The following is a 25,632-nucleotide window of genomic DNA, read 5'->3' as shown; positions in this document are numbered from 1 at the left end:
CAGTTGAAATCTCTGAAAGAAAAACCTTGCATTTCACAAGATGAAAAACATCTCTTCATTCAGAAACTTACTAGAGTTTTAACCTTATTTCTCTAAGAGCACTGTATTGTATGTTCTATAGTTGTCAGGAAGTAACTGTACACTTCTTTTAACGTACGTATCATACTTCACCTATGACAGTAAAATTTTCCAGCCTCAGCAGATTTTGTTCCATTGACTGCACAATGAACAAAAACCGCAACAGCTTAAAGATAGACTCCAACTTTCGCAAAAATTTTGGTCCTGAACTTCTGTTCAGGCTTCTAAAACAGGGAAGTGGTTAATTGCTCATAACAATAGTTTCTCTGCATCTTTAAATAGAAAGTTCTTGTTATCAACAGTGGTCTTCTAAAAAATTCATCTTTGCAGGAAAGCTGAACTTCAGCTTCAGTAAGCTTACTATTTGAGAAGGTGCTTTGAAGTGTCTGTTTCTAATCCTAATCCTCCAATGTGAATGACAAAGAAGTTATTTGCAACTGTGAGTCTTTAAAATGCAGATCTGAACTGATGCCTCTATGTTTTTGTAACTCATTAACACAAACTCTGCAACTCTGCCTTTCCTTAATGCCTTTTTTCCATTCCAAAGTGAAGCACTAGTGCTGTCTCTTAAGATGATTATTCTTGGTGAGCCAGTGTTTCCACATGCACATTCTGAGACCCAACAAAAATTACATTTTCAAAGATATCCAAGATAACATTTTCTTTATCTGCTATTACAAAGTGACAGCCACAACCCATGATCTCTTATTGTTCATGTATTGTACAAGTCTGAAAATAGACGGCAAATGGGATTTGCAGCTGGCAGAATGTCTCCAAAGCTGAGAAGATATTTTCTATCAAATTTTATAAAAGCAGAAATGAGGCTCTGGGCCCCGGATCCCAAATGATCCAGCAGATGCTGTTTCCAGCTTCAGCAAGTTTTCATTCAGAAGCAACTGCCTCCATGTTCAATAGTGCCCCATGGATCACATACAAGATCCTGTCAGCCTGTATAAATGAGAGGCCTGATTTAGAATTACAGCAAAAATACAATACACAACTTTTGTTCGGGTGAACTAAAAAAACCTGCAATATCACCGTTTCCCCCCGTCATCTCAAAGGGGTGCAAATGTAGGGTTTACGATGGTCCTACATGAGAAGCACCAAGCAACAACTGTATCTGTCAATTCAAAAAAACGTGTGTTTTTTAATTGTAATGTTAACGTTCTAGTAAAACCGACAGGAGAAGACTGTGTGTCTTCCCCATGGCACCTATGAATTTGGTGAAGTTATGTACAGTTTCCAAAGGTTACAACTTGTACCAAAGGCACAAATCTTTAGTTCAGGAACGGCTTGAAGAGAAAATGAATCCACAGTTGCTATTTCTGCACCATGTGAGTCAAAAGGGCCCTTTTCACTTCTGCTTTGGTGCGTGGCACCGCGCACCTGGCACCTCACACCCACTCCCAAGGCCCAGACCGAGGTGGGGGCGCCGACGGTGCCCCCCAGCCTCCCTCGCACACAGCCCCACCGTGGCCAGCGCCCCCTCCCCGAGCCCTCGGGGACCCGAGGGAGACGAAGGGGCCCAGTGCCCTGACCCCGGCCCCGCGACCCGGGCCCACCCGCCCCGCCCGCGGCAGCTCGAAACTCCACACGCCGCCTCTGCGCTTTGCACAACCGCGTTATACAATAACCGCCGCTCGCCGGGCTGAGCCTCCCGCGTTCCCACGTCCCTTCCCTGCCCAGACCTACTTCTTTCTTCCCTCCCTCCATCCCTCCCTCCATCCCTCCTCCCTCACAGCAGGTCACGGGCCCGGCCCTCGCCTTGCTGCTGAGCCGCGGCCTCACGTCAGCCAGTACCGCCGGGCGTGGGGCGCCCACCGCAGCCCGCCCCGGCCGGGGGCGGCGGGGCCAGGGCAGGTCGCCTGGGGAGCGGCGGCCCCCCGAGGGGGCGAGCGAGGCCGGGGCCCGGCGGGGAGGGCGGGCGGCGCGCCCGGCCGCACTCACCTCCTGAAGTCAAAGGGCATGTTGGTGGCGGGCGCCGGGCAGGCTGCGGGCCCCGCCGCCCCCGGCCCCGGCTCTCGCCTCGCTGCCGCCGGCTGCAGGGCCAGGAAGTGACGGGCCGCGCCGCCGCGCAGCACCAGCCCATTGGGCGGCTGGAGCCGGCGGCCGCTTCCGCCGCCGGGTTACGGGCAGCGGCGGCTGCGGGGCAGCGGGGCTGCGGCCGGGCCTCGCCCTCCCCGCCGCTCCCCCGCCCCGCCTGCGCTGCCCACGCCGCCCCGCGGGCCCAGGGCTCCCCCGGACGCCCCACGGCTGTGAGCCCCCGCCCCCGGCGCTGAGGGGCCCCCTGGATGCCCGCAGTGCCCCGCAGCTCCAGGGCCCTGCCCGCGCTCCATTGCCCCCCGGGCCCCTGCGCGCCCCCAGCCCCGCAAGGGCCCAGTCGGTGCCTCACGGGCCTGGCCACCTCTCTGGGCCCTGGCAGCACCTGCTGCCCGATAGCCACCGTGCTCCTGGCCTCGGGGGTGACCCTGCCAGGCGGGGCAGGCCCAGCCCGGTGCAGCCGCCCGCCCGCAGCCGCTGCCCACGTTAGCGGGGCACGTTGGGGTTGCAGCCCCCCCCACCGGCTGTGCCAGCCTGCCCAGCGGGACTGCCCGGGCCTGCAGGCCGCAGCATGGCAGCTGTGCAGGGCGTGCTCAGCATCGCAGGCGTAAGGGCCGGTGTTTGTGACGGCGGTATCTTTTCTCTGGCTGGAGACAGAGTCAAGCCTCAGTGGCAGACTGGGGAAAGCCTCACGCTTCAAAGTGCCTGTAAAGGAAGGAGGAGCCCTCCTGCACCGCTGCGACACGCACCCTCATGTACACCTCCTGGTGAGGATGGACTCCTCTGGTACCAGTGTGGCTCCTTCTCTCGCTCTTCAAAATCTTTCATTGGAAGCCAAGGAATTAAAATAAGAAAAAGCTGCCAATTCTTTTGGCGAGGCATTTCCTCAGTCTTGCCATTTTGCCCAAATGCTTTTGTCTGACTGCATCCCTGCCAGGGTTAATGCAACGCACATGGCTGATCCCGTACTGTTCCACACTCCCAGCGTCCTTCCCTTAATAATGTCTCCGGATAATAGCATCGGCCAGGGACTTCTTGCTGCAGGTAGAGTGACCACTGCTTTATTAGGAAGTACTGTCCCTTATATACAGTGCATGTTAGATTACAGTGCAGGAACAAGATACAGCTACTCTTGCCTTTTAAGTCTAAAAGCAGGGCAAGAGAAAGAGGGAAATGACAGCAATCTAAACAAGCTGTGTGCAACATACTGCTTTTCTAATTGATTCTGCAGCTTTCTTCCTCTTCCTCCTGCTGTCATCATCTCTGTACTAAGAGATCCACATCTTTTAATTTTTTCCTTTCACCCAGAAACTAGGCCCATATCTGGATAAAAAAAGAAATTCAGATTGAAACAAGCAGAGAAAAACTACCCAAGAGTCAGAGCTGTTAATCAATGCCATAGTCTTTCAAAGGAAGAGATAATAATTCATGCTGGTAATATTCAAAACCAGACTGGAGGAATCCCAAGGATGAGATAACAAGGCACAATCCCTCAGAAGCCCCCAGGGAATAGATAAAAATACCTAATTGGGTGGGTTTTTTTATCGCAGACATCTAAATTATTCAACCGCATTGTGCAAGCACATTCAGCAGATTGCTAACAGATCAGCCACGAAATCCTGCTGCACTTTGCATTGTGCTCCAAAACTGAACAACCCACTGAAATTAATGAGACAATTCTCCTCTCTCATGAGGTCAAACCAATTACATAGGCATAGCCAGAGGGTACTATCTGTAGTGGAAAAAAACAAAACAAAACAGTGCCTATCAAGTTCTGGTTACATAACCAAGTGCTTGTCTAGGCTCCTGGCAAGGCCCCGATATCATTAGCTGTTATTAACTGTCCTGTGCAAAGGCATCAGCTCTCGCAGGAGCCAAGAGAGTGCTGAAGTGGTTACAAAAGCACTTCACTTCTACGGCAGACAAATCTTGAGGTGGCCTTGAAGAGCTGTTCCTTTTGCAGGCTCAAGAACACAACACAGTGAGAGCTGATATTGTGAGGATTTTATTTGCAACTAAAAGGTCAAGCTCTGAAGAAAGTAATGGGCTCAGAGCAGCGCCAGGACAGCTTTTCAATTGGGTCCAGCTCCCTTACATCCTTGCCAAGGGAAGAAGAAGTTAATGCCCTGAGATAAGACCCTCGTCACAATATTGTTTAATTACATAAGGCTTCTAGTGAGCCTGAGATAAGAACAGGAATTTGTCCGCAGTCCAGCTGGGTGCGGCTGCTTAGATCATGTTGTGTATTAGAATGGGAACTAAAAGCATGGGTTTATTCGAGGTGGTTGTCACATCATTAGAACTGGAATGAGTAAACTGATACTGAGAACTGATTTAAAAGTTAGCTCTCTTTTTCATGTGAACAATACATTAACATTTTCCTGACAACAGTAGCCCTAAAGCTGTATCATTTCTCTTCAGATTGCATTAGGAACATTAATTGAGCCAAACTGTTACTCTGAAATCAGTAAGTAAATATTTTCAGAACTCTAATCAATGAAGAAACTGAAGCAGAGGGATGGATTGACTCACCTAAGACTACAGAATAAGATCAGCTTCAGCTCTAAAATTAGCAGACAAATCCCTTCCTAATTCTGTGTTCATACTTCTTGTGAAAAAGAACATTTTCCTTATTCCAGTTCACTTTCTTATAGATTAATTAGATCACAGATGACTGTCCAGATTCCTAACTAACACCTCATAGCAACAAAACCGGTACTTCCTATAAAAAAAGTGCCTCAAAAGTGCTTCATTTAAATAATTTTCCTGGATATTTATTCCATAAATCTGTTCATGCAGGTAAAATGTTTTGTCTTCAGATTTCCTAGACATTCTTAATTTCTAGATGATATGCTATTCTGTAGTTTTAACTTCGTGTTGATAGTTTATATTAATCCTTGATAATTTTGATTATCTCTATTTTGTAATCTCAAGATTCCCTGTTTCCCAGAAAAGTGTAACTTTGATCCTTACCTCTTCAGCATGGTTTTGGGTAATACGATACCCTCTAACACTTGGTGTGTGATTTCTTCCTTTGTTTTGTTTGTAATTCCTTACACATGGCTGAGTTTTATGTTAGCCTCTGGCTTGTGCCAGGGCTCTTGCATCGGGAAAGCATTGTAAGCGCTGTGACTGGGTCATGAGCAGCATTGTTTGCTAAGGGTAAAGCTGGGTACATACAGTCATCATTTAGGTCAATTAGGTTTTATTCATCAGTTGGGAATGTGAAGTGACTGTTAAGGAGGGTGCAGTGCTTACTGACTTAGCCCCTTCTGCTGCTGAGGTACTTTTGCTCCCAGCTTTTTGTTTGGGATATTGTGTAGCAGGATGCCCACTGCCACGTTTTACCCCGCTGCATTTATTCACAGGATACCTTTGTAGCACTTGTGTCAGGGTGGGTTGGGGATTGAAGTGAGCGCATTGCTTGGCAGGGCGTGTTTACTTGATTATGTGTTGTATTCTGCAGGGTGTGTCGCTGACTGCATGAAGCATTAAACACAACTGCCGTTCAGGAAAAGGAAAAAACATTTTAGAGAATGAAGAGAAAATGTTATAAAGCATTTTAAAATATAAATAACAGCATGTGAGGAAGTCTTTCTGAAGGAACAGGATGGGCATGTAGGTGAAGAATTCAAATACAAGTGCTGTGCTAAGTATAATCAGTAATGAAAGCTCAGCCCTTCCTTTTAGGATTTTAGCAAGCTACATGTTGACAGAACTTTCCAAATACCAGGGAACAAAACAGCAAGCTTTAAGTCTTGTTGCAGTGTAGTATGTGTTTATCATTATCACATATGTTATGTCCATCGATTATCGTGAGACTGGACTTTAAATGGACAGTAGAATAAATTAGTATCTACTCAACTTACTATGCAAGGTCCTTCTTTGTTGAGTATCTGAGCTTTTTCCTTAAGAAGACGTAACAACCACCTCTCTTCTTCCTGCTTAATAGGCAAAAGAAATAATTTGAGTATTTGATAGATCACAGGGCTGGGTACAGCTGCTGTGTGTGTGTTTGAGTATGGAGAAGGGGGTCTGTGCAGCCGTGTGGCCTCTTCCTTGTCCTGCGACAGTGGGCAAGCACACAGTTGGGCAATGCTAAGGGGAATCTACTCCTCTTAAAGTCCCTAGAAAATTTACACTGTTTTTAATACGGCTTCTCTTAGTTTGCTTGTTTGCTTTACTTTTGGGTGCCAGGAATTTACTATGGGAAAGCCACAGTGAGCAGAACATGAACTCCACAAAGAAGTTTCAGCTCCTGTCACAGGCATACTTCAGGCTTTTGCAGCATTGCTATATTGATTAGTGCTTAGTGTATGTAGTTCAGGAAACAGCAAACGCATGAAAGGTCATGGCCAAAGGGAGTTGCAAGTTAACTGTTAACTAGAGCGAAGTCCTGTGGTAGGGGACTTTGAACACTAAAACAGAGGGCCAAATCTCAAAGAGGTTTGGGACTAGAAGCAAAGAAGAGTTGAGGTTTAGCACCTGATTTTCAAAGGGGAGTTAAACGCCTAAATTCCCTGCACACTTGAGAGGAATAGTTAGGAACTGAAAGACTTGAAGTGCCCTTAGCTAGTACACCATCTGGTGAGATGCCTACATCAGCCAGTAGGAAATACTTAGGAGAAGGGGACCTCTGAATTTCTCACTGTGAAAATCATACAGAACCAAAAAGTGTTTGTTTATGGGTTTAAGTAGCACATTTGGCATGGACACATGAATTAGTCTCCTCAGTGAAAATATGCCTGGGAGATAAGCCACCCCCTCTACTTTAAATACTCAACAAGTGTTGAAGAACATTGCCCTGGAAGCTGTTCTGGACTTTTGAACAGGGAGCGCTGTGAGAAACTTCAGAGCATTCAGGGGAAGGGAGGAAAATGTGCTCTGCCGAGCTTCTGGAAGGTGAGCCATGGTGTAACCAAGAGTGCAAAATTTCTTGTTGGAATAGGGTGCTTGGTTACGGCTCTTAGGTGGGAAACAGTGGTGGTATTGGGACTGGGATACTGGTGAAGGGGTCCGTGACTTACTAATGTTAAATACCTATAAGCACATAAGCACTCCTGGGAGTTCCCTTCTGCTGTGTACTTTAAGCCCTACTCAATCAGCATGCCTAGGAAACTGGGTTCGTAAGACCTTACTGGCAACCCCCCCCACACCTGATTTCTGGATGGACTTAGGCAAGAAGTAGCTGACAGAATTCAGCCCACCCAGAGCAGTGGGACTGCTGGGCACAAAAAGGCACCAGACCTTTTGGCGCCTGAAGAAGCTTTCACCAGAAACTGTAGGCACTTAACAGCATCTGACGTAGCTGAGGAGGGGAGGCAGAGCTTTCCTGGGTTGCTCTCATGAGCACAGGCGCCAGCAGTCTGCATAAGTTGCACTTCAGTGCCTGAGTGCTATTTTGGATCTCTCCCAGAGACCTTGCACCTGCATGGTCTCCGTGGGGATTCAGTGCAAAAGCTCAGCAGGGGCTAGGGATGCTAAGTGCCTGGCTTGCTGCATCAGGGAGGACCTTCTCAGGATGGATGGCTTCTTCCTAGGTATGAGCTGTGGAAGCCAGCTTGGGCATCCAAACGCAAGGTCAGGCTATGTTCAGGTCTCTGTCTAGCAGGGGGGAATGCTGTCCTGTGGCCAGCAATACATGGAAACCAGAATTTTTCAACAGAATGAGAATGTGAAGATTCAACGGCACTGGGTCATCACAAAGTCCCTCAGGCAGTATACAAGTTAACAAACCAAAACCTTGACAAGGAGGAATTTTTCAAAGAGGGCAGTGGAAGCTTTGTTGGAAGACTTGCCAAATCCTACAGCACTCTGTGGGCAGCCAGTCATGCTACGGCCCCTTAACAGGTTTTTACCCATCATTTGACCCATTGGAACCGACAGCGTGCGTGACATGTTGATTAGCACTTCACCGACTTGCTTTTGGCATGCTCCTCTGTGCTGCCTTATCAGCTTTCTCAGTGGTTTCCTCTAGATACTGTGTAGCATTCAGGGAGCTGAGTAAGCCCAGTGAGACATTTCAGGCAAGAGATACATGCTCTTTTTTAATCTTTTTCATAGTAAGATTATGGATTTTTAATTTCTTCTGCTGTGATTTACTAGCAGGCTGCCTCTTCGGCAAATGACACTTGCGTTTTCATCATTCTTGCTTGGTCGCTTGGCAGTTCTGTGATGGTGAGTGGATTGGGGAGGCTTTCTCAGTGCTAAAGAATCTGTTGCAGAAGTCAGGGTGTGGCTAGAGAAAATCTTTTATAAAGAGGTTTTATTAACCCTCTAACGAATGAAGCCTGAGGTTGCTGTCTCTGGCCTTGTGTTGGTTTCATGGACTCAACATTTCTGAAGTGTCATTGTTAGGGTATGATTTTTCAGTATCTGACCTCTAATTTGGCATGGGGTTAGTTTTGAGTGGTCAACTTCACATGACTTGCGATCTGGTCTAGCATCTCTCCTTGTTATTGGCTTCGGGGATCTGCCAGAGACTCCAAACTGGTGATTATCTCAACGTTTTGTCTCTAGCATATATGAGATGGAGTTGGAGAGAGAGAGTGCTGTAAGTACACAGAGCATGCAAAGAAGCGTGGAAAGACACAAAAGATGAGTGAGAAGTGAAGGCCCAGCAGAAGGGAACTGGGAAGACATCAGAGCAGATATCTGGGCAGGCTTGTGCAGGATCTTAGAGGTGAGTATAAGAAGTTTCAGCCTATGGCGGAAACTAAGAGGAGATGTATCTGGGGAGCTGATTAATTAAAAACAAAGCTCAGGTGGAAGATCCCTTTCAAATGACAGTGTGCATAATCAGAAATCACTAAACCAAAGTGACTTGAGCAAAGCAAAAGCAACAGATAAACATAGAAAATTCCCCCTTTCTTTAGAGGAAGGCAGGCGTAGCAGTCTCCAGGCTTCCCCCTTGCTGAAGGAGACCCCTTATACCCTGTCTCCTATGAGGCCACTTCATGGATTCTTGCTCAAGCCTCTCGCAGAAGAGCGAGCAAAATACTGCCCTCCTCGTGCTGTGATGATAAGCCTGCAGTGGCGTTAGCCAGGGTTTATTTTAATTGGAATTTTTTACTTTTTTCCTGGCACTTTAAAGTTTATGAACGGAAAGGATCAGTCTGACTCAGAGACTGGGCTACTTCCAAACATTAATCTTAGCTGCCATATGTTAATGTAGTTTGGCTCTGCTGCATCCTATGGTGTAAAGTAAGATGTCTGTACCCTTTCATCTCTGGTGTCAGAGGCTACTAAAGGGAATATGTCAGAGACATGGGCAGATTGTGAGTGCCTGACATGCAATCAGGCATTTCAAGAGATTGTGTGAGTAAGAAGGCCTAGTAATCATCCATATTCTGTTTTCCTGAAATCCATACTTTATCATTCTGCAACATTAGTTGCCAAAATGGTAATGTCCATGGAAATTCTTTGGCTTGTACTGACCCTAAAATCTATATATATTGGTTATCATAGTATTAAGCCCACGGTAATAAACCTTGGTGTGTTAGGTTGGGTTCAGTGGTACAATATTTAGCCCCTTCCTTTTTGGTTGGCTTCATAGTGTGGGTATAACAAATCCATAAACAAAGATGACTGTCCTGTTCATCATGGTTTTTCCAGCACTGAAACATGAGTCTCTCATCATTTGTGTTTCACTTTCTTCCATTCTGTCTCCCAAATGTTTCCATTCTGCGGCAACTCTTTTCAAATTTTATCCAGTCTTTGAGGGTGTACACTTAAAGTATTTGGTGCTTCCCAGCCCCTTCCTCATCTTCTTACTCATGCACTCTCTTCCCTGAAATCATCATGGGAACAACCTTAGGCAAAAAAAGAGAGAAGTTTCCAATTCTACTTATTTCAATGGAATTTCCCTGCTGCCCTTTTTCCATATCAGTGGATGTTTTTTACTAGTGACAGTAGTGTGAACAACGTCAGGAAGATGAAAACATCATTACAAGGGCATTCGCAAAGGCTAACATTAGCCTAATGAAACTAATTTTCCTAGATTCCCTCTCAAGCCTATGTGCAGGGAAAGGTTTCCTCCAGAGGCAACTCAGAGCAGTAACTTCATTCCATGGAGTACATAGGGTATCCAGAGAGATTAACTCATTAAGCCTAAAACTTAAAGGCTTAAAAAGATTGAAATCCACTCTCGTCCTCAGGGGGGTTACAGCAGATCTGTACCTAGCCCTGCTGTTGTAGATGTGTCGGCTTTTGTGCTCACGTGGAGAAAGATGGTGATGACTGGCTCACCGCTGGGTTATTGTACAGGACAACAACCCTCAGTTCTCTTCCCAGCTGTGCAGCTACTCTTCTAAGCAGTTCTGAGCCCTCTGGCCTTAGGTTTCTGCAAGGGAAATGATGTAAGTCATTATGTTAATTAATATAAACTTTCCTTCAGGAGGACAGACATTTGCTAGGCAGCTGATGGACATTCAACTACATCTAGCGCAGGCTTAAAGTTGAGAGATGGCTTGTGATAATGTGGGTTAACAATCAGTGAATGGATCTTTTCTGCTGCTAGACACACAACTTTCCCACATCGCAGGGAAATTTTATGTGCACATTTTACATTTTTCTATTTCCCCACTGCAGGCGCTGAAACAGCCAGAGCGACGTTTGTGAGCATATGACTGACGAACGGTACAGTACGTTCACTTGCTGCCCGGAGACTCGTCAGAGTGGCAAGTTGGAGCTGTAGAAGATAGAGATGACTCACGACTGGAGCTTTATGTAAATGAGGAACCTCTTCTGTTGCGTCCTGTTGTACCAATGAGGCCACGTAAAGTTCACGTCAGTGACGTTGCGCTCTCGTGTCCCCTCTGTCTTTGAGGCAGGGCAGGGAAATGGGGTAAGAGAGGTGTGGTTCCCCCAGCGGGGGCAATAGGTCAAAACTGGTAGTGAATCTGAATGTGAAACCCCTGGAACTGAAGATTCTTTCCCAGAACCGATGCCTGGAGAAAATTTGCTGTTGCCTTTTTCTGTCAATTGCAAAAGTGATTGAGTCTTTTGCCACTTACTGTAAATTCTGAGGGGGAGCCAGATAAGGGGGAAGCAGTGAACTTAGGCGAAGTGTTCTCTCCCTGGGAATCAATCAGTTTTAGTAAGATTTATGTATAATCTGTGACGTGGCTAACAAACTCATTTAGCTTATCCAAAGCATGAGAAAAGGTCCTGCTGCTAAGTGGTACAATACTTGCATGCCCTCTCCTAATGGCCTCATGTAGGCAGCATCTCCTAGGCAAGAGTGATGAGGAGGAGTAGAAGCATGAAAAAGCAGTGGAGCTGAATTGTGTCTATCTAAAGCCACAGATAATATGATTCCAGGTGGGGGGCCAAATTCTCTGACTCACCCACACAGAAATCACACTGAAGTTTAGTGAAGACAATGGAATTGATCTAGTGTAAAACTGGTATGAGAGAGGAGAATGCCAACCTCCAAAATGTTGCCTTCCTTAGCTGTCTTATTTCTAGGGTGCCACGAGTCATGTGTATGTATGTTGCCAGCAGATATAGCATAGTCTGACTACCGCAGATGACTCCAGAGAGGTATGAAAAAGCCGACAAACTAGAAAGGATTTGTCTTGCGTTAGGTATGTTGTTTAAAATCAGAAGGAAGATTTAATTGACCCCAGTGTGAGTTTTGCTTGACTAAGGACTTAGTAACTGAAATGAGAGATGAAAAAAAATCTGCCTTGCTACCCCAGAGCTCACAGAAGAGTGACTCTCTGTATTTACTCTAATTCTGTTCAAACAGATGTAACTTGCCTCAAATAGTTTCAGAGCCCGTATCAATATTTCTTAGTATTCAGCATGTTTCTTCTTATTATGATTCTGTTCCTTTATCTGTAGATATTATCTGACCAAAACACTATAAAATATTTTTCTCATCCATTACAGTCATCCTAATTAGATAATGCTCAGTATGTTTAGTTTATTTACCTTTGTCTTGTTTTTTCCTTTTCTAATTCATTCAGACATCAGCTGTGGCAACCAGTCCTACCTATTTTAACCCTACTCTTGTTAGTATTGTGGCTATGGAATTGATGGGTGTTTTGGCTTCCAGAGAAGTCTGCAGGAAACTTCCCAGACAGATGAATTGATTCAACTCTTGCTTCTCACTGAGCTTAAAGGTCAGTCTTATGATGCCATGAGTTCTTCCATAAGCTAAGTCCTTCATATATTTTTGCTCTTCTCATCACCTGTTCTCCACTCTGTCCCACGATGTAATGGCTGATAATTGTGCTCTTTCCAATGGTGTATCTCCTGGTCCATTGAAGGTAGGACTTTTTTCTCAGCAGAAAGCTGACTCATAAAGTATGCTGCCTTCTAAGCTTAGAAAAAGTGAGTCACTAATGGATTTTTCATTATACATTCAAGTACCATAGACTGAAATTTTGTCCTACCAGTCTAATCCTGAGGTAGTGTTTGGGAGTCTTTTTGATTTGGTATTTTAGTTATGTCTCAGAGAGGCTTTGTGAGATACAAAAGAACGCTGTACAAGGAGATGTTTTTTATTATATGCTATGAGTATTCTCACTAACTTCAGCAGCGCCATGGTTTCACTCTTTGTGTGCGGTGTGCTTCCCTAACTAAAACACCACAAAACTCCCTTTACACCTGCATCATGACATGTTCAGCATCTGCTTTCACCTAACACAAATAGTCTACGGTTGTTTTTTCAGAGCTGTGTGAGAGCTGAGGAGGCTGGGACATAACTAAAATAATGTGAATCGCTTTGGTGCTATTGTATTAATAGCAATAGTCCTTTTGTTTGGGCAATGCTGATTTGGTGATCTTTTAGACACTTAGTGAAGATTGACCAGTTGTCATGATGGCCCATGACAGAAAGCTAAATGCTATTATTTCTGTTTTATGAACAAGGGAATTAAGGTTGGAGGAGATTAAGTTGTGATAGGGAGGTAATGGAAGTATTGTGGATGGAACCCAGAAGCCCTGTACTTTTTTTCCCCCCAGTGCAACAGTATTTTTTATCAAAGATTTTGCTGTCTTTGCAGTCACTGCTATTTAACTTCGAGTGATGTCAATGTGAATGAGCATCTGGCAGAATCTGTGTAGAGCTGCAACATAGCCTGCAATTCACAGGAGCATACCAGCTTTTGCCTGTCCGTGTTGTATTCTGTTAAAATAGTTTTGCAGGGTATTTTGAGGGGGGAGGTCTGAATCTCTCTGATTCTGACAGGAGCTGCTATTTAAAACCATGTGATGAAGGTGAAAAAGGGGTTCTGTTAGGGTAGTTGCTTTGTTCTTCATTACACAAAAGTGGATATGCTGCAATGACAAGTTTGTAAATCATAGTTAGTTCCGTTCTCACACCACCCAATAACCTTACAATCTCTCTGTCAACTTCCTGAAGACTTTGGGAAGCTATAATTTGTGATAAAAATGGGAGTTAAAATGTTACGTGTATCTCAGAGCTGAAAATTTGTGGCTGGCTGACCTTTTCATTTTGAGCAAATGCACTCATTTCCTTTACGTTGCTTACTGTTTCCCTCTGAAGCTTGGCATAATAGGAAATCCTCCATGATTGTTCTCCTTAATCAGTGGCTCCATTGTGCCGGCTCCTGTTCCTTTCAGTGAGCAGTGCAGAGGATCTCGCCATGCTCCTAATGGGCATCGCTCTCTGTGCTGTCAAGCCTGAGTGCCCCAGAAACTCAGACGTTTCAGTTCAGCTGCCGTGGATGAGAGAACACCATGAGCTGGGTGTGCTAAATTCAGTATGCTGTCAGAATAAGGAAACAGCCCCCTGATTTTCAGTTTAGAAAAAAAGAAAAAACAAGAACTGGGTTTTACAGTGATATTTCCCGTGTTTGGGATTAGTCTTAGATGAATAATGAAAATGAAGAGTTCATAAATTTAGGTTTTGCTTCATTTCCATATGTGGGGTAATATCATTTGTTGTCATGTCATTGCTATTATTTGCATAGTCATCTGACAATTATAAAGAAGGCATATGAATCTTTAGGACAAATAACTTCTCCAGAAATATATTCTGAAATGCCTACTAATTATGACTAGCACATCATTTTTCATTTTCTCATTTCATTCTCTGTGTCATCCAGTCAAGGGACTGAAGTTCAATGTTGTGAATGTACACCACAAATCACAGATGGTAGCACTGATATACATAACTCTTGCTAAAAATTAGGTGAGTATTTAGAAATAAAAGATGTATTGGCAATACCTTACAACAGTTTGTGGAATTGAAGAAAGACTAAAGTTGCCAAAAATATTATTTGTATTGGTAACCTCTACTTCGTAAAGCATAACATAAACAAACACACAGTGACGGGCTGGTGCTCAGGAAGAGCTGATGGTTCCCCAAATCTTATCTTATGCTTCCTGTTGCACCACAGTGGTGTTGACATCACGTTCCTGCACATGCAACATGCAAAAAGCTGTTAGTGTTAGCACAAACAGTTTTTGCTTGTTGCTATTGATTTTCTGCTGTTCTGTTTTTCTCTGACAAAGTGGGGAGCCAGGTAGTCAGTCAGTCATTGCAGACATTTCACCGTACATCCAGATTTTTGCTTTCCTATCATATGGCTTTCAAGTGCAGCTTGCAATAAAAAAGATAGAGCAGTGTTCAGAGGACTTTAGACAGTGTAACCAATTACTTATGCAGAAAGTTCCCAGAAAAGACTGAGGCAGCTTGTATGACAGTATGGTACACAAAAATGGCATAACACCACCAGGATATGGCTTCATGCATTTATACTGGAGTCAAATCTCTAGGGAAATGAGGTTAGTGGCGGCGATGATGATAATAATACATAATGCATGCTCCCCTTGGATCTTGGCTGACTATCAAGACAGACTTCCTGATGATGAGATGCATATGTCTGCCTCCAGTCTCTTCAAGGTATCTGCAAGGCACCACTTTTTGCAATTACAATGGACTGCAGATGAGAACATGCACCATAAGAAGCAATCCAGGAGCATTTATCCCAGACTTCTGTCTCTGATTTCCATAATCGTTCTCATCTCAACTTCTCAGACATTAGCAAGCCAAATCTCAGAACAGCTCTGTCAAGTGGTGACAGTGGTGGCAATGGCAACCCAGAAGCCTGGAGGTTTTTAGTTTTGCCCATCATGCTGTGCCTCGTTTGCATGAGGGTGAGACAAGAGGGTGAGAGCTCCCTGTCACATCACGCTCATAATAGATGGGGTCACTGAATGTACCTCCTTGGCTGCCAGTAGGGACCGCGGGTCTGCAAGAGCCTGTTACCAAGGGATTCTTCATGAAGACTGCAGAAAGCACCTGCCCCAAGCTGTGCAGCCATTGTCTGGGGAAGTGGCTTTCTGCCAATTGCCAAACATAACTGAAGCAAGGCCACAGCGATGTTTGTGGCTTTTCTGTTGGCCTTGTAGCTGGCAATGCCACGCTGCTTCAGGTAGAAAAGACAAAGGGCAGCCCTGCGGGGGAGCACTGCTTTGGTTGCAAAAAGGCTCACCCCAGACCGCTGCTCTCCTCTGTCATTCAGCTTCTGCTGGCTCTGTCTCTCCCAGTGAAATGGGACCAACTGCGTTCCCCTTCCTCCCAGGTGCTATTGAAGCTATTCTGGTTTCTAAGAGAAGAACAAAAAGCAGCTCAACACACCGGCACATCTACAGAAATACCTTCTTTGCTGTTGCAAGGAACACCAAGTTTATAATAAGTCATTAAACAAGATAAATAGACCTTGGCAAAAGCAGAACAGATCTTCCCCAACACACGGACTTATAACCCTGGTGTATGTCAACACATCTCAGTGCACTCAGGCATCACTTAAAAATATTTCTTCATCTGCTAAAAAGCAAATGGAAGCTGGGATTTGCCCTAATTTGGGATTAGAATATACTTCTGTGCACTCCTGTCTAATCACGTACTCACCTGAGGTTGGACTGAATGTTTGTTTTGGTTTATTTTTCACGTATTTGATAATGAAGAAACACGTGCTGCTTGGCCTGTCCTCTCTGACTCTCAGGCTGGTTTTCTGTTGCTGATTTTCATAATTTTATCATTGGTCTCGTGACACTGAGCTGTTCATGTTTAATCATAAGTGCATTTATCATTCTACATGACTTGTTTAGATAATGTACAAATGAAAATAACCTTTGTTCAAGGCATTTAGTATCAATTCTTTTTTTCATAAGCCGCTGTTAATCAGTGTTGTAAAACGGGATGATTTTTCATGACATTAATGTTAGAGATTGATTCTAGATCCATTCCACATGAATTTCTTTGTCCCAGCTACACTAAGAAACGAGCAGGACTTGCCCCTCCGGTCTCTCCAAGAAGGGAAGAAAGTTTCTCGAGCACATAGAGCACTAGCAGGGCAGCATGCACGAAGCCTGGATCAGTAGATCACTCTCAAGTGAAATTTTAAAGGAGCTTTGTTACCTAATTCCTGTTGATAGCTTCTGAAAACCTTCACGATCTCATCCTTCGACTGCATTAAACTGTCAAATAGAAACAGTAGATGATATCTCAGAAAGTCAGTGAAAGTGCCAGCTTCCCAAGCCTGTGAGATGCTCGAGGCAGTGACAATGAGTGCTGCTTGGGCGGCCTGGGGCAGAGCCCTGTGTTTTGCCTTCAGGAGCATTTGAAAGAGGAAGGGGGAAAGAGTGCTCATGGGCACCTCTAAGGAAGCCCTCTCCTCCAGTGGGAACTTGCCTGGCAGACAGAACAGCTTTAGACTCCACTGGATACATCTGCCAGCTCATCTCTCTGTCTGTCTACATATAATGCCCTGGCACTGTAATTGCCACATAAACCATCAGGCATCACTTTTGCCAGAGGTTTTTTTCCCCCAGCCTTTGAAAACAAAGTTAAATATAACTATCTTTCTCCTACAGACAGAGAAACCAAGGTACACTGAAGGACTTGTACAAGGTTATGTAGCAAGTCACAGGCAGTAAATCACCAGGTGTCCTGATTTCCTCTCACCCATATGAATCCCTAGAACTCACTATCTCCTATAATAAAGCTTAGCTCAGAGTCTTATTTTGAAATATAATTAATATGCAAAGTGCTTTGATCCCCTTTGATGAAAGATTCTGTGTAATTTGCTATCATATTATAAAGTAATACCTCTAAATGTTACGCAGCAGTAGAATGAAATACGGATAATTCGTTTGCTATTTTTAGTGAAAAAACTGAGTATTTTACTCCAGCAGTTTTAGGTTACAGTCATTTTCAAGAGCAAAGCTGTGAGGTTGCTGCTGCTGTTGAAACATTTAGAAAGTGAGGATTAGCAAACATACAGTGTGTTCTGGGATAACTGGCTTTGGAGGGGTGAGATCCCCCAAGAGGATGACTAACAGCAGGATGTTGGACATAATTTGCATGTTCTCTGACTCTGCTGCAATCATTTGTGTATTGGATACTTGAATTAAACATTACACAGAAAGTCGCCCTCTTGCCAAGCTGACAGCCCTGCTGAACAGTGCATAGCCCTTGGATGGGGGCTCAAGGAGGAGGGCTGATGTTATTTCAAGCAATGGTTAGTGTTGGGTTCAAAAAGAAATAACTCTGTGTGTGAGAGGACTTGTAAGTTGTCAATGAATACTCTCAGGGTTTATTTACTCATTCTGCACCAGTATCCTGCTAGCTCTGACTTTCAGTTTTTTTGCATTTGCTTCTGTTCTTTTCCTGTGGTGAACTTGATGCTGTTGATAGGTGCCATAAATCATCCCTACATGCTCAAATGCTTTCACTGTACAGGAGGTTCAGCGTGGGCAGTGGCAGATTTCCCTTGCTCTGCCTGCTGAGGCTGCCTCTGGTTTTCCGTAAGGAGACAAGAGAGTTCCCTGCTCTCATTGCAGCCTACTTGAACTAGGTTTCCTCACTGACAGGACACCAGCAAGTGCTTTTTCTACTACCCTGCTTAGAAAAAAGGACTAATAAAGACCCCCAAACTCATTTTTGTGGATCACCTGTCTGGGAGGCAAGATCTGAACAGCACCTCCCATCACAGCTAGCCTCTCTGAGAAATCGTCTTCCACATATAAAAGTTTCAATAAGAGAAATACTGATCACGTATTTCCCCTTTTAAACATTATTTTTTCTGTCAGTACTGATGGTAAAAAAACAAACAAAGAAAAGGAAATGTTCAAAACTAACTGACAGAGTGCACTCATCTAATCATCTAATTAGCTTTCTTGCTGATTGTCACACTACCTTGCTGTACCCTGGCTTAAAAGTCAAGATCTTTGGGGCAATGACTGTGTTTTACTGGCTCATGTGTTTGTACAGGTCCCTGGCAGTACCCTAACTCAGACAAAAATCCCATCGGCAGGTGATGCGAGCTGCCCATGGTGTGCAGACTCTGAAAGTTGCTGGGTTGTTTGCAAAAGTTTTTGAGCCGTCGGGTCACAGTTGAGGTGTTGGGGCTCCTGTGGGTCTGGCTGCCAGTCGTGTACAGCACTCAGTGCAGCTGGCAAAGCCAGGGGTGGTGGTCAGGTTCTGCTCCTACTGTGTGCTCAGGCACCCTCCTGAATTCTCTTTCCCAACTGAAAATGTTGGCTTTAGTAGCAAGTTCCAGTAGGTTGAACTCATTCCTGCTGCTTTCTTCTGCTTAGGATGGGTTACCACTGGAATACCAATGACAGTGGGAACCATTTTATCAAATGCAATCTTCCAAAACCTGTTTTTCAGTTGTGGTCCATCGGAAAGACATGAACAATTTTCTTCAGTATTTCCCCCAAAGAGCTCAAACCTTTTAGTTAAGAATTATTCATTAGACCACATTCACATTTCCCTTCCCTTCCCTTCCCTTCCCTTCCCTTCCCTTCCCTTCCCTTCCCTTCCCTTCCCTACCCTTCATTCCTTGCATTGGGCTAAATGCATGGTGAGAAAGCAAAGTAGAAAGCACCACTGGGAAGGCAATACAATGACAACAAAAGAAAAGTCTGTAAAAGGAAATCAAACCCATCTACTCAGTGAGGTTTCCCTCTGTGACAGTAAATACTGAAGTTTTCTTAAAGAAGTAGTAACAAGGTTGACTGGGAAGATGTTCCTTTCATTTCCACCCTAGGGGGAGGTCAGCAGTTTGGAAACTTGCAGCAGCCGCTGTTGTCCTGGATGTGCCCACTCTGAGCTTCTGCAGAGAGGAGGGGTTGTGATCCAACCCCAAATCATGTATTACTGCTGGTCACAGCTTGGGGGGCTGCAGCGTTGACCGAGCCTTTCCAGCTCCGTCGCCTATATATCCAGGCACCTCAATTCCATGTACTGGTGGGTCATTCAGCACAGAGGTGTGAGGGGGAGAGAGAAGGGTGGAGAGTGGACCTGGAGTCCAGCTCTGCTTGCTTCGCAGACCATGACACATTTCTTCGGTAAGCTGCAAGCCCTCCATAGCAGAGCTAAGCCAGCAGTGAGGAATGTGCACAGATCTTCAGTGGGCGCAGCCACAGCAGCATTTCTCCACTTGTACTTCTCACATTATTACTGTGGCTCATGGTGCCTCTACCATCTCCCTCTGAGCCACACTTCTCACCATACCATGCATTAGGTTCTGAGATGGCAGGTGCCACCTATACCCTAACTTGGTTTTAGAGTCTGAATTGAAGCTGCAAAACCCCAGGTGCCACTGAGAACCTTTGTACCTTTCCCTGTGGAATGAATGACATTTTTCTCTCCCTGTGCTCTGGACAGAGCTGGACGCCGCTGGCTGACCATCAGGGCTTTCGATGCAAAATGTGTTACGATGGGTAATGCTAGATCTGCTTTTCTTATCTAAGTCCCAAATGCCTCTGAGGCTGGTGTGTTTCTGGGCAGATGACCATGTGCCTCGCGAGCAATGCCAGTAGAAATCAGAACGTCTCATCTCCATTCAGAGTTACAGAGGCAAGGATCTGTTCACGTAGTTGCCTACTCTCCTTCTCCCTAAGCCAGACTCCTACCTGGTGTAAATCAACATTTTTCCATTGACTCTAACCCACTATTCCCAAACAGATTTACCAGGAAGACTACAAGCACTCCACTCCCAACCTTCCCCAGGTGCGCTGCTTGGCACGGCACGTGCTGCTGGTTTGGTGCTGGGGAAGCGACTCTGTGGTCCCCACAGTCCCACGGTGGCTCTGTACAGTACCCTGACGGACTCAAGGAGAGCTGCACACGTTTACAGCAGACAAGAGACTGGCCCAGAGCAGTAATTCAGATATTTTGTCGCTGACACTTTATAAACAAAAGTCATTGGTTTCAGCATAACATGCTATCCTCCTATTTCTAAGTAAAAGATACATCACAAAGTCCTCAGGGGGAAGGGTTGTGAGTAATAGCAATGGCACAGAGCCTGAAGCCCAACCAGCATGCCAAACAATATTCCAAGAAGATATTTCTAAGTTACAGAAATTGCGTAAGAGTGATTATTATTTTTAAAGTAGAGAAAACGAAGTCCAGTTTCTAAAAAAGCAAACACATATTTTTAGCCTTGCTGGTCTCTTGATCTTACACTAATGGGAACCATCTGTGCTGGGACTGGCTGACGTTCCTGGTAAATAACCTTTCACTGCAACATTCCAGATGTTTCAAAGGCTTCTTTGCGAAGAAGTGTTTGTCTCCCTGCCTGTCACTCTCCCTTTCTGCCTTTCCTGTCCATGTTTACTTCGAGAATATACATTCTTTTATTAAAAAGCTTTTGTTAAAAATAGCTTGTCAGGATTTTGGCTAATCTTCGTTATGATTCTTGCTTGCTAACGGAGAATGAAAGCTTTCATTCCTTAGTGCTGAAAGACTTAAAATGGAGTTTTGAGAAGGAAGCTGAAAGATTTAGAGTAAAAACCACACCAAAAAATTAGTCGGTGATGGATTTCTTCCTCGTTTTGATCCCTCTGAGGATTCCAGCTATTGAACAGACACATTTTTTTTTGGTATTGAGAGTTTTTAATGTGACAAACTTGTATGGAATATACAGATGTCCTTTATAGGAACAAGATACTTCACTACAAACCTTTTGTAACTCATTATGTAAAATACTCTTGTGGTTTGCTTTGCTGCCTCTGCTGTGCTATATCCTGGTGGTGACTGCCTTTCCTATGTGAAGGAAAACATTCCTGAACACATGGGTCACTTTTTTGTCCCAGCGGAGCTAAGTTGAGCCAGAATGATGGAAGGAAAGTAGGGAGATTTTAAACCATCCTTTAAACTTTCTGTTATCTCCACCTAGAGTCTGCCTGAAATCTGATGTGTTACAGCTTCATTAATGCTGCAACTTGGGCTCAGGTACAATTAGATAAAAAAAGCTGTGCTTCCAGTGTCAAACCTCCTACTCAGGTCTCCAACGTGATGCCTGTATCATTAGCTAACGGCATGCTACTCAGGAGCAACGAACCTTTTGACGCATACTCGCCAGTGGGTAATTCCTTTGTTTTAAAATCTTTATGTCACTGCTGAGTGTAAAAGCTCTAGGAGGTAAAGGAGAGTCTGTCTTTTGGTTTCTGAAGGATTTGGGGTTATAAGGCTGCGCAGTGCTCTGCTGTGGCTAGGACATTGCGATTGCAATTGCAGCAAAGTCTGGTTGTCCAAGGCTGGGACATGCAGCAGAGCTGAGCAAGTGCGGGGTTTTTAGAAAGCCATCCCTTTGTTCTTTTGTTACCCGTTATCAAATCTGTTTCATAAAAAAGGCTTCCTGAGCTTGGTTTTTTTGTGTGTGTGTTAATACTGGTAATATGATTTAAATATTCTGATGATTCATTTTCAGTCCAGAGAGCTGAATCAGCCATGTAGAACATAACTTGCTTCTCCCAAACCACTACCTTTTCCATCCTTTCTCGTCATTTCTATATGAGGATGATTCATGCTCCTCTTGTATTTACCATGTGAGAATATGCCCGATTCCTTTAGCTAATTTCACTTCTTGTTCTTCTTCTTCAAGAAAAAAGAAAGAAGAGCACTGAGGAAAACGAAGTGGCTGCTGGTTGATGTGACATATCCCACCGGTGGACCTGGCTGGCATGTGAACTGCACTTGCACCAGACAGAGAAGAAAAAAAGGAGAAAAAAATACCTTGTATTATTAAACTGATCAGAGCCCAAACTGCAAAATTCAGCCCCTGGCTCATATCTCACGTGTTTTTGAAATTCTGGGTGTTCAAGTGAGGAGTTGTGTTCAAATATAACTCCAGTATAGTGATCTTATTTTTGCTTGTTTAAAAGAAGTTCCTTATGTTAGTTAGCTATTCAATTCTAATCTGTTTTCTCTGAAGTGTGATTATGGTTGTGAGTGGCTCAACCAATTAACTGGGAGGGTGGAGTTAATTATTGATTTACCTGATTACACATGACGGCTTTCTGCTCTCAGAGGTGGCCATGAGATATATGAGAACATAAAGAAAGCTTTGTGGCAGGTCTTGAGATGACATTTGGATGCTTCTCCCTGCTGTCTGTGGTGCTGTGCTTCTCAGCATAACTTTGTGGCAATCAGATCAGTTTTAAAATCGGAGAGTGTCTGTGCATTCCCTTTCTCGCTGCCAGTGCAGCCTCTTACCAGACCCAGGGCTCCCTGGCTGCTGCCCCCACTTGGGGCTCGGCAGGGTCCCGGTCCACATGAAGCTGTGACCATCCCACGATGGGACTGTCCGGCTGCTTGAGCCATCCAGGGGCTGCCACGCTTGAAGGAAAGTCTCCCCCAGCTTTTACCCGCTTCCATTTTAGTGCTTCCCTCAGCCTGCTGCTTTTATGGGATGCCTTCTCCCTTTATTGCAAGGTTTGTTTTTTTTTATACCACAGCAGCTGTAAAAAAAAAAAAATTAAAAAAAGGAGGAAAAAAAAGCTCTTTAAGAAGTGAATTCATGCAAGCGTCCCTTTGACTGGGCCTCTATCTAAACAGAGCTTAGCATTTTGTATGGCAGCCGAGGTGAAATCACAGCTTGTGATGGGCTCCAAGAGCCGCAGGGCGTCTGGCCACATGTGTGGCCACCCCCCAGGAGAAATGTCCCATGTTTGGGCAAATTTGTTTGAGCCAATGCTGCTGTATGACTTCATTCCTCATTCATCCCCATCAAGAAACAGTTTGTCCAATGCTTTGGAGAAAGACGGCATGAACGCTTGCTAGACTCACCTGAAGGTTTCCCAACAAGGCAATGAGATCAGCTCAACGCTGAGTTTTATCGGGTCAAATGGGGCATGAGCAATGCTGACAAGTCATGAGTGGCCATGATAAGGCATTTCATGGACAAAGAAATGGGTCGTTAGATCCATCTCCTGGCTATCATGTCCTGTCCCACTCGAGGTGACATTCAGAGGACGCTATACAGTGAGTCACTCTGCCCCGTATGTTCTCATATACTTTTGAAAACAACAGTGGGCCAAAGTTTGGCTTTTTCCACAGCCTAAAGGTTTTCATATTCAAAACAGTCAAGTGTTATTCTCTCCTATGACTAATACTGTGTTTTCACTAACCGCTATTACACACAAACATCACCTCACTGTATCACATGAGAGAATCATGTCATATTGCAAATATTTTAACAAACTGCATAGTAGAAAATGAATAAGCAGTTCTGTATTTACTGATATGGGGGTATTTTTTAACAGTTACAAATGAAATAGGAAGATTGGCTATAAACACCTTGGAAGCTCACGCTAAGAAAGCACAGAAAAAGGTGCATGAATAACGAAGGGACTCGGATGGAGTGTGTGCAATGTAACAGCCACTGGAATTGCTTTGTGCTTTGCTTCCCTTATGAGTTTCTTTATTTTTTTACATCCTGTTATGAAGTGTCACTCTTGGGTCTCCACACTGAGTTACTCCATAGTCCAAGAATGGGAATTGTGGCTTTAGATAACAGCAACCTCACGTTATTTCTGACAGTTTACAGTTGCTTTTGCTGTTACATCCTCCCCTTCTGTCCCCTCAGCAAATTACCACTTTCAACACCACTAGACACTGAGGCAAATTTAGACAGTAGGATGCAGGAATGGTGCAGCCGAGCAGAGTGAGCGCGCCGGCAGGGGCTGCCTTCTGGGTCCTTGGTTCCTGCACTTAGCACAGGACTTCAGGAGGAGGCAGAACTACCTTTCCATCACCTCTGCAGCTTTCAGTGCTGACAGTCCTAGATTATTCCAAGCTGCCTACATCCACCCAAAGTTATTCTTGAGCTGGGAGCAGTTAGTACATGTGGGGACTCTGAGCATGAAACTCTTTCTCACAGTAGCTGTTGTACTGGCTCTACAGACCCTTGCACCCACAAGCTGGTGGGAAGAGAGGTAGCTATAGGTAATGAAGAACAGGTTTGCACTCCCTCCAGGACAGGTAACAAGATGCCAGACTCCAGCTGTACCCCTTCCAGCTCTGCTCCATCCTAATGGGCACAAGGCAGCACAATCCCAGGCTCAGAATCAGCCCCTCTGCCCTTCTGTTGGTTACTGTGTGCCATGCACATTCATGAAGCCTTCGTCTCTCTGTAAACATTAAGAAGAACAAAAGAACAGCCTGCAAATGGTAGTGGCTCAGCATCTCTTATCTCAACCTTTATGAGAGCGGATAGTTCTGGGAATCTGAAGCTCATACGTAGCCACAAAACACCAGCATCACATGACTAGCAATAAACCCGGCTCTCATGTTTCTGGGTAGGAGAGCATGCCTCTCCCTGCTCCGCGGTGTGAGGTACGTCATTTGTTTTCTATCCAAATTTACCCTCCTCCCACGGAAGCCTTGCCTTACTATACTAGCCATTAGAGGATGTTATTGAGAAAATACGCGTTCAAGCAGTAGGAAGAATAATTTCCCATAAGTATATTTTATTATATATCTAATACCTTTCATCTTGAAATATGAGAACTTTACAAATACAGTGATTTTATTGAATAAATACCCTTATGCCTAGTGCATGGCATGATTCATAACAGATTAATAGAGGCAATTAAATGTAAGATTAAATTGCCTAAACCATTTGCCCTACTAAGCTGATCCCAGTGCTATGAACTGTATCAGTGCCACTAATTCCCAGAGATTTTCCTTTGGAGGCAGGTATTTAATGATTTTGAATATCAAATCCATGGTATCCCAGACTGGCTGTCTAATGCCTGTAATCATGTTAAAACGAAGCACTAAGCAACTCGCCTGAGGCAACTCGGTGAGTCACTGGAAGAGAAAGCAGAACTCCTGACTTGCATTAGCTGCTCAAGCAGACACAGAGCCACTTGCAAAATTATGACCGGGGACCGTCCATGCTGCAGAATTCTCTAGCGCCTTGGGTTTCAGGCTGTGAGATGCCATATGTCGGGCCCTGTGACAGGCACACACACATGTACAGGGTCATATGGTGCCAGGTGCGCTGTCTGGGTGCCTCGGGTCGTGTAACGGAGCAGCAGATGCAGAGCTGATGGCAAGCCCCCCGTTGCAGCGTGGGGCTGGCTCCGGGGGCTGTCACATTTTGTAGCTGGCAATGTGTGGTGTGCTGCCTGCAGCATCGTGAAGCGATGGGGAGCTCATGGCTCTGCATTAAAAAATGCGGCAGAGAAAGGCTCATGGTGAGGAGCCTGGAGTCCAGGGAGTGACCACTGTGGTCCATG

At 44.9% G+C, this 25,632-nt stretch overlaps 1 protein-coding gene and 1 long non-coding RNA gene across 2 annotated transcripts in view; one reads left to right on the top strand and one right to left on the bottom strand.

Moving 5' to 3' along the window:
- Nucleotides 1-2,201, bottom strand: part of ERGIC1 (endoplasmic reticulum-golgi intermediate compartment 1) — a 59,901-nt gene extending 57,700 nt beyond the window's left edge. The window contains exon 1 of the mRNA XM_055719405.1: nucleotides 2,026-2,201. Within this exon, the coding sequence (XP_055575380.1) occupies nucleotides 2,026-2,045 (20 nt within the window). The 5' untranslated portion in view covers nucleotides 2,046-2,201. The remainder of the gene's footprint in view (nucleotides 1-2,025) is intronic.
- Nucleotides 2,202-2,309: 108 nt separating this feature from the next.
- LOC114015889 (uncharacterized) lies at nucleotides 2,310-22,847 on the top strand. The gene is made up of 4 exons (XR_003560067.2): nucleotides 2,310-2,873; nucleotides 10,708-10,905; nucleotides 12,090-12,245; nucleotides 21,993-22,847. It is a non-coding gene; the product is annotated as an uncharacterized LOC114015889 (long non-coding RNA).
- Nucleotides 22,848-25,632: the final 2,785 nt, after the last annotated feature.

Source organism: Falco cherrug, chromosome 8 (assembly GCF_023634085.1).
Source record: "Falco cherrug isolate bFalChe1 chromosome 8, bFalChe1.pri, whole genome shotgun sequence".
In the NCBI taxonomy this organism is placed as follows: Eukaryota; Metazoa; Chordata; class Aves; order Falconiformes; family Falconidae; genus Falco; species Falco cherrug.
Note: the sequence above shows the minus strand (reverse complement) of the source record. Positions and strands in the feature narration are given on the sequence as shown.